The sequence below is a fragment of the Ylistrum balloti genome, unplaced genomic scaffold (genome assembly GCF_031769215.1).
Source record: "Ylistrum balloti isolate Yb309-2 unplaced genomic scaffold, AGI_CSIRO_Ybal_v1 Utg369754, whole genome shotgun sequence".
Classification (NCBI taxonomy): Eukaryota; Metazoa; Mollusca; class Bivalvia; order Pectinida; family Pectinidae; genus Ylistrum; species Ylistrum balloti.
In genome coordinates, this window is record NW_026781956.1 from 2059050 (window position 1) to 2068731 (window position 9682).

At 36.9% G+C, this 9682-nt stretch overlaps 1 protein-coding gene across 1 annotated transcript; it reads right to left on the minus strand.

Moving 5' to 3' along the window:
* Positions 1-1179: 1179 nt before the first annotated feature.
* LOC132543390 (mitochondrial thiamine pyrophosphate carrier-like) lies at positions 1180-9682 on the minus strand. The gene is made up of 6 exons (XM_060206883.1): positions 9548-9682; positions 9034-9200; positions 8252-8404; positions 4380-4559; positions 3330-3516; positions 1180-2564 (listed from the first exon to the last, which is right to left on the minus strand). Exons 2-6 carry the CDS (start codon positions 9160-9162, stop codon positions 2254-2256), a joined length of 960 nt encoding a protein of 319 aa, XP_060062866.1. The 5' UTR covers positions 9163-9200; positions 9548-9682; the 3' UTR covers positions 1180-2253.

Here is a 9682-nt window from a genome sequence, read left to right on the forward strand (position 1 = left end):
CACTTGACCCTGTAGGATCCCAGTATCATCACTTGACCCTGTAGGATCCAAGTATCATCACTTGACCCTGTAGGATCCCAGTATCATCACTTGACCCTGTAGGATCCCAGTATCATCACTTGACCCTGTAGGATCCCAGTATCATCACTTGACCCTGTAGGATCCCAGTATCATCACTTGACCCTGTAGGATCCCAGTATCATCACTTGACCCTGTAGGATCCCAGTATCATCACTTGACCCTGTAGGATCCCAGTATCATCACTTGACCCTGTAGGACCCCAGTATCATCACTTGACCCTATAGGACCCCAGTATCATCACTTGACCCTGTAGGATCCCAGTATCATCACTTGACCCTGTAGGATCCCAGTATCATCACTTGACCCTGTAGGATCCCAGTATCATCACTTGACCCTGTAGGATCCCAGTATCATCACTTGACCCTGTAGGATCCCAGTATCATCACTTGACCCTGTAGGATCCAAGTATCATCACTTGACCCTGTAGGATCCCAGTATCATCACTTGACCCTGTAGGGTCCCAGTATCATCACTTGACCCTGTAGGGTCCCAGTATCATCACTTGACCCTGTAGGATCCCAGTATCATCACTTGACCCTGTAGGATCCAAGTATCATCACTTGACCCTGTAGGATCCCAGTATCATCACTTGACCCTGTAGGATCCCAGTATCATTATTTGACCCTGTAGGATCCCAGTATCATCACTTGACAATGTAAGGTCCCAACATCATCACTTGACACTGAAGTAGTTCCAGTATCATCACCTACCCTGTAGGGAACCAGTGTCAACACATAACCCTGAAGGCTCCCAGTTTCACCACTTGACTCTGTAAGGTCCCTGTATCAACACCTGACCCTGTAGAATCCCAGTGTCACCAGTAAACCATTTATGATCCTAGCAACACCACTAATCACTGTTTTACTTTTTGGTAGTAAAGAATAAGATATCATTATTAATATAAATACTTTATTTGCACTCAGTATTTGTAAACAAAATATTAATTCACTCCAAGACATTTCAGTATCATCAAGTTAAGATACATGTTTCAATAGAGATTCAACCAACAACCTTAAAATCATAAGGATCAAATAATTACTAACCTCTAAAAAATGATGAACATTTTATTGATGATAAAAGATGAGAAAAATTTGGCAATTGTCTTTGAATATTAATCTTTTAGTGGTCATAGAAACCCAACCAAATTATTGTTAATTGGTTTAAGGACATATGAAACTTGATGCTGAAAACTTTTTTCAAAATAAATCTTTGTTTAGATGATATTTTTTAAAATTTTTTTAATTTTCACCCAAATGTCAAACATTGACCTTTAAAAACCAAATCTTGACGTCAACTACACTGTCACAAAATGTAGTCCACAGGAAATTGACAAAACGTCGTATTTAGTGCTCCACTTTTTTTACAAAATGTACAACTACTGGTAACAAAGCATATTAAAATGCAAATGTATATGATATAATGCTTCAATCTATTTTATATCAATGATGTTGTACTTCCTGTCAAACATACGTTTCATACATCCTTAACACAAAATCAATCAAAACATTTACCTATACACGTAGGTCATTTAAGGGTGGCAATCCCAGGCTTACATTTCAAACAGGGACGTCAAGATTTCTTACCAAAAACATATGCGTATAATTCAATCAAGCAATAAAAATCTTTATCATTTTCTCTAACTTATTAAACTTTACTTCCCTGAGTAAATATATACAACATGGGCCCTTTATTGAGATAAATTGTTTGTTGCTGCTGCTATAATGTTTATTAATACTGATTAAGACATAAACAAACAAAAACCATGAGTAAATAAAAACAAGAGGTCCTCAGGCCTCACATTCTTTTGGCGATTAAATTGAAGTCTATGGAGATGGTGTTACTCTCTTCTATCTTGTTTCAGATATATATTATATTTTATGATGAATTAATTTCCTCTTCAGATCAACAGAATATTTTATCTTTTGTAACAGTTATTCCAGGTACACTACCAAACATGAAGAGTCATTTTAAGTTGAGAGTATTTTCATCTCAATTTTTGTCATAGCAGTTGAAAAAAAAATGTTCTGTCGTAAGGGAAATAACTCTTGCAGTATTTTCAGAAATTCTGTTTTTTCTATGTACAAAAAGGGCGAGTATGAGTATCAGAATGATTAATAATATAGTTTCTTAATTATAACAGAATCTACTCCTCCGCAGCAATCACCATTGTCATCAGGAGTCAGCTTTGCGAAGCTTGAGAGCATTACAAACTTGCTCATATATAAAGAAGTTGGAGGCAGCCATAAAGGCAGCCTTTATGAGACTTGGTGAGAGGCCTTTGTACATTCCTCTCAGTCCTTCTTCTCGTAAAACACACACCACACAATGTATAAACCCACGGTAAGCACGTGTCGAGCCAAATTCCTTACGTATGTGTTCAACACCTCGTATTTCCAATCTTTTTTTAGTCATGTCTAATGGGTAAGCAAGAAATTTTGAGATGACCCCTGAAGCAGCTCCACAAACCAAACTTTCTGTTACACCTGAAAACAACAAGTACATACTGTCTTACATTTATCATATATCAGTCACCTCAATTCAAAACAGTCTTGTTTCATTTTACATTCACATCACGTATCAAGTAACATAAACATATGCTTAAGCCTAAATATCAAACAATTATCAATTTGATCAGTCAAAGAGGTGATTACTTTTCAATTAAAAATTTCAGTCCTTAAAGTGGAAAAAAAAACAAGTAAGCAAATCTTGTCAAATACAGTTACACCACACCTCTTAGAACATCCTACTTTTATAAGTTCTACTATCCTGGTAAATTCATGTAATTTAAGTGAGAAAAATGAGCAGACAATTATTATCAATCTAGACATAAATCTAGCATTAGATAATTTCTAGTCTTCTTTACTAAACCGGTTTGTAAATTTGCAAAAGATTACTGTATCTGAGTTTGTAAAAATCCTGTGACAAGCGACAATATAACACAAACCTCAAGGCTATTGTCCCTTTATCAGTGTCTGTACCAAGCTTATAATAATGACATAATAATGAATAAGACCTGCAAAGATTGCACAAAAGACACATAAACCAAAAGCACATTTTTTAATACAAATTGAAAGGTGTCAATGTCCCTCTATCTGAGTCTTGTAACAAGTGACACCGTAAAATATCACCAATCAATGTCCTTCTTACTGAGTCTGTAACATGCTTGTAACAAGTGACACCGTAAAATATCACCAATCAATGTCCTTCTTACTGAGTCTGTAACATGCTTGTAACAAGTAAACACATACCCAATGCCCCTCCAAGGGGTTTATGTTCCATCCACTGCCACATTGAGGTGAGACCAGAGTACAATCCAAATTGCAGTCCTATTTGGAAACTTGTCTGAATGAGGGCTGGGCCCAATCCTTTGTATAGCCCTGGAATCCCCTCTGTCTGTTTAATCTGGTTCATTGCTGACAACAGGCCTGAGTAGGTCTGGTACAGAAAAATATATGTATGACAGCCAATGCACATCAAATCAGAACAAACTTAAAAATAACATGGACATGGACATTGTAATTATATGTCCAAATGTCCCTTGCTTATCCATAGGATCAGAGTGAAGCAAATATGTTACATTTACAATATTATATTCAATATTCTGAAAAAACATAGGTGTTAAAGATGATATACATAGATTCTATAGGTGTACATATGCACTTCTCAAAATCTTATTATTTTTTTTTTTTTTTTTTTGTATGTTTCTTTCCAATACCAAAAAGGGAGTTAAACGTGACAAAGATTACAAAATTTGCCAGTTTGGCCAAGATTTACTAGGTGTAACACATGGTTGACTCCATTACAGTTAGCCTAACATTTGTAATTTGTTTATAATAGAAGTAGATGAAAAACCTTAAACATTTTACAACTAATTAACAAACTAATTGACAAAGTCCAAATAAAAGTTCCCTATTGTGAAAATCACAATCTGAAATGTGTTAGATTGGCTAGGAACAGATTTAAATATATTCCAGGTGTGGTTACAACAGCACAATTATTAAGAGAGAAATTAACCTCAATAACAAGCTGAATGCAAAACTTCAATATTGATTTCATACCAAAGTAAGTCTAATTACCCACCAAGTAAAGGCTGAAATCATGATTGAAATCATGTGCTGAGATACAGGTTTGGTGATTATAGTATTTGTAATTATTGAACAACATTAACACAAATAATGATCACACAACCCCCATCTCTACTCCATGGGCTCATTGCAGTTGTAAAAGTTAAATTGCAATTAATATTCATAATTAAAGAACAATTATAATGTCTATCAAATATTGTATTATTTCATTACCTTGACAGAGCCCTGAGCAATGAAGCGTGTCCGTAGAACATCAGAGGGCTGGGCTAACATTGTGCCTGCACAGGCGGCCAAACCTCCACACACAGTGTGAGTCAGGGGACGGTACTTCGTAGAGTATTCTTCGGGTAGGTGTTTCCATGCCAACTTTGTCAGGAACTCAAAACTAACAAACTGTAAAAAACAAATTAACTGGTGAAAAAAGAAAAATCAACTTTAATCAATTTGGAAATGTCACAAGATAGACATTACTACAGAATTAGATTTCATTTCTGCAGCAAAGTTTACATAAGGTCATAAATTTCATAAAATTTACCGTCTTATTGTTGGTACTTTTCTAGTTAGGTGTTTAGTTGTAAATAAGTAACACTTACATTTTATGGTAAGATTAAGATTGAAATACAATGATCAGTCCTTGGCTCAGGTTATACATTCAGTATCTGATCATTTCTGGCATTCTGTTAGTAACAGTGATCGCAACAGTGCTAACAACTGGGGTTAGGGAAAAGTTCAGTATCCTCCAGCAAATAGAACAGTAAGAAGTTGAGCAGGAAAAACTTCCCATAAGTACCCAAAAACATAACCTGTAGAAATTGAAAAAATATGGTGTATCTATTTTGTATCTTACTGGACTGACAGAAGTCATGGGGACACAACATTCAGATTGTACACTTAACAGAACCAAGAGAAGCCATGATGGCTTCAAATGATGGTCATATACCTTACAGAACTGACCAGAGCCAAAAAGACATGACATACAAATTATATACATTACAGAACTAACAGGAGCTATGTGAACAAAACAAAGACATCATACTTAACAGAACTGACGGGAGCCGTTTGGACAAAACAAATAGGTCATATACCTTACACAATTTACAGGAGCCATGACAACACAACAAATAGGTCATATACCTTACACAATTCACAGGAGCCATGACAACACAACAAATAGGTCATATACCTTACACAATTCACAGGAGCCATGACAACACAACAAATAGGTCATATACCTTACACAATTTACAGGAGCCATGACAACACAACAAATAGATTGTATACCTTACACAATTTATAGGAGCCATGACAACACAACAAATAGATTGTATACCTTACACAATTTATAGGAGCCATGACAACACAACAAATAGATTGTATACCTTACACAATTTATAGGAGCCATGACAACACAACAAATAGGTCATATACCTTACACAATTCACAGGAGCCATGACAACACAACAAATAGGTCATATACCTTACACAATTCACAGGAGCCATGACAACACAACAAATAGGTCATATACCTTACACAATTTACAGGAGCCATGACAACACAACAAATAGGTCATATACCTTACACAATTTATAGGAGCCATGACAACACAACAAATAGGTCATATACCTTACACAATTCACAGGAGCCATGACAACACAACATACAGGTCATATACCTTACACAATTCACAGGAGCCATGACAACACAAAATACAGGTCATATACCTTACACAATTTACAGGAGCCATTACATATACCTTACACAATTTATAGGAGCCATGACAACACAACAAATAGGTCATATACCTTACACAATTTACAGGAGCCATGACAACACAACAAATAGATTGTATACCTTACACAATTTATAGGAGCCATGACAACACAACAAATAGGTCATATACCTTACACAATTCACAGGAGTCATGACAACACAACAAATAGGTCATATACCTTACACAATTTATAGGAGCCATGACAACACAACAAATAGGTCATATACCTTACACAATTTACAGGAGCCATGACAACACAACAAATAGGTCATATACCTTACACAATTTACAGGAGCCATGGCAACACAACAAATAGGTCATATACCTTACACAATTCACAGGAGCCATGACAACACAACAAATAGGTCATATACCTTACACAATTTACAGGAGCCATGACAACACAACAAATAGGTCATATACCTTACACAATTTACAGAAGCCATGACAACACAACAAATAGATTGTATACCTTACACAATTTACAGGAGCCATGGCAACACAACAAATAGGTCATATACCTTACACAATTCACAGGAGCCATGACAACACAACAAATAGGTCATATATACCAATTACACAAAATATAGGTCATATACCTTACACAATTCACAGGAGCCATGACAACACAACAAATAGGTCATATACCTTACACAATTCACAGGAGCCATGACAACACAACATACAGGTCATATACTTTACACAATTCACAGGAGCCATGACAACACAACATACAGGTCATATACCTTACACAATTCACAGGAGCCATGACAACACAACATACAGGTCATATACCTTACACAATTTACAGGAGCCATGACAACACAACAAATAGGTCATATACCTTACACAATTCACAGGAGCCATGACAACACAACAGACAGGTCATATACCTTACACAATTCACAGGAGCCATGACAACACAACATACAGGTCATATACCTTACACAATTCACAGGAGCCATGACAACACAACAGACAGGTCATATACCTTACACAATTTATAGGAGCCATGGAGCCATGACAACACAACAACACAACAGACAGGTCATATACCTTACACAATTCACAGGAGCCATGACAACACAACATACAGGTCATATACCTTACACAATTCACAGGAGCCATGACAACACAACATACAGGTCATATACAAAACTTACACAATTTATTGTGTGTAGACATGGAGACAGGCTAGAAACCATGACAAAACAGACATTGATAATCTAATATTACATATTTGCTAACAAGAAGTGGATAACACATGAGTTATTTACATGGTCTAATGCACACACATAGTGGTAGATTAGGTGGTTTACGACAAGCTAAGGTTTTGCTGACCTGTCCTGCTAGACGGTATTGGTAAGCTTATGTAATTAACCCGTGAGCGAATGTATACTGGACATGTGTGATAGATTATTAACAGAAAGTATGTTCTGGCTTCTGGACAACACGTCTGACTTATGTCTAGTAGAATACAGTTTTGGATAGTTTAATTTAACTTACATATTAACTTTTAATAGTTCACTTACACAATTTACAGGAGCCATGACAACACAACAAATAGGTCATATTCCTTACAGATGAGTACACAACATACATGTTTAGGTTGGAGACAACATACCTGTCCATCCCCATACAGAACTGACAGAAGCCTTGAGGGCATGGTCAAGATACAGGTCATACAAGTTTAGGTTTGAGACAACACACCTGTCCAACCCCCAAAACAGAACTGACAGGAGCCATGAGGACATGGTCACGATATAGGTCACACATGGTTAGGCTGGAGACAACATACCTGTCTACCCCCATACAGAACTGACATGAGCCACAAGGACATGGTCACAATATAGGTCACACATGGTTAGGCTGGAGACAACAAACCTGTCCAACCCCCATACAGAACTGACATGAGCCACAAGGACATGGTCACGATATAGGTCACACATGGTTAGGCTGGAGACAACATACCTGTCTACCCCCATACAGAACTGACAGAAGCCACAAGGACATGGTCACAATATAGGTCACACATGGTTAGGTTGGAGACAACATACCTGTCCAATCCCCATACAGAACTGACATGAGCCACAAGGACATGGTCACGATATAGGTCACACATGGTTAGGCTGGATACAACATACCTGTCTACCCCTATACAGAACTGACAGAAGCCTTGAGGACATGGTCAAGATACAGGTCACACATGTTAACGTTGGAGACAACATACCTGTCTACCCCCATACAGAACTGACAGGAGCCTTGAGGGCATGGTCAAGATATAGGTCACACATAACGTTGGAGACAACATACCTGGCCAACTCCATACAGAACTGACAAAAACTGAGCAGGCACATGTCCCTTCCATAGAGCTCTGAGACTTTCCTCCTTGATAATGGTCCTAGTAGCTTGGTACATCCCCCAGTACTTTGAAGAGTTTTTGGGTTGGATGGGCTCTATTTGCAGCTGTATATACAATCAAAAAAGTAACAGATCACAATTACAGTAATAAAACACTTACAGTTAAACATATATAATTTTCTTTGTTTTTGAATCTGCATTAAAAATATATATATATGTCACATAGTCCTTGATATAGAGGTTAAGAATATTACCTACAACTTTCCTGATCTACATGAATGATTAAATGTCCCAAGTGATGTTGAGGTATATGTTAGTGTATTCAAAAATTTTTTCAATCATGTCCTGTTTGCTGTGGACTTAATGAGGCATTTGCCAGTAAAAGTCATCAGTTTAGTGTTCTACATCCAATGAATGTTGTGCTAATGGGCAACTGGTGTGCTAATGGGCAGTGTATGTATTCTGATGTCAAGTTAATATTCTGAAAAAGAAACATAGAATCAGAAATCTTGTTCAACTGCTGTAAAATATTGTTGTTTGCATTTAGAGTTGATGATCAGGTTTATCAACTGGGTTTTCTACCTGTCATAGAGTTGATTTTTTATGGGTGATGGATTCACCTCTGACCAATCAAAATATATTTTTCTTTGTATAGTAAGTAGTACACATTTAATTTCATTTACTATAAAAGATATGATATCTGTAGTGGTTAAATGTCATTTGTAAAGGCTGACCTGAAATCTAACTTTAAGGACATCAAGAGGCTGAAACATGACCCGTGACACTGCACCGCTAACAGCCCCAGCAAAAGCATGCTCTGTAGCTGTCAGCTGGACATTTTCCTGTGGTCGGAATCCAACCATATCTCAAATGGTTTGCCAGCTCTTCAGTTCACGTGGTTCTGAAAAAGCAAGTATTTAATTGAAATCAACATACAAAATGCTATGTCAAAATCAACTATGAAAATATGAAAGATTCAGATAAGCTACACATTCATGTGTAAATGATAACTAAAAAGATAAGTCACTTATCTACATTGTTTATACTAAGGCAAGACACCGTTCACCAATACTCCAGCAATATTTTGAGATTTACACGGCGAAAAACTTGTGGCGGTCGTAGTCGGTACGGCAACTTCAGATTATAAATCGGCCGGTCAGTGGCCTCTAAACATGCATATGTATCTATTGCTAGGAGCACCATGTGTCCCACGTGTTATTCATAAAATCATTTTAATGTAGCATGTACCTCGATCACATAGGAATGCATCTCATAAACTCCATTTGCTGGTAAATTATATACATTTGTTTCATCAAACCTTGTCACATAGCAGCTAACGGTGATATGCAGAAACGGATCATTCTCTCTTTAACATTGTACAAG

Excerpts from the sequence above, each read along its gene's own strand:
- LOC132543390 (XM_060206883.1), bottom strand. The coding sequence starts at position 9,162 with ATGGTTGGATTCCGACCACAGGAAAATGTCCAGCTGACAGCTACAGAG. Across the intron at positions 4,560-8,251 it reads TTCTGTATGGAGTTGGCCAG|TTTGTTAGTTTTGAGTTCCT; the intron begins GTATGTTGTCTC and ends TGTTTTTTACAG. Across the intron at positions 2,565-3,329 it reads ACCCCTTGGAGGGGCATTGG|GTGTAACAGAAAGTTTGGTT; the intron begins GTATGTGTTTAC and ends TGTTGTTTTCAG.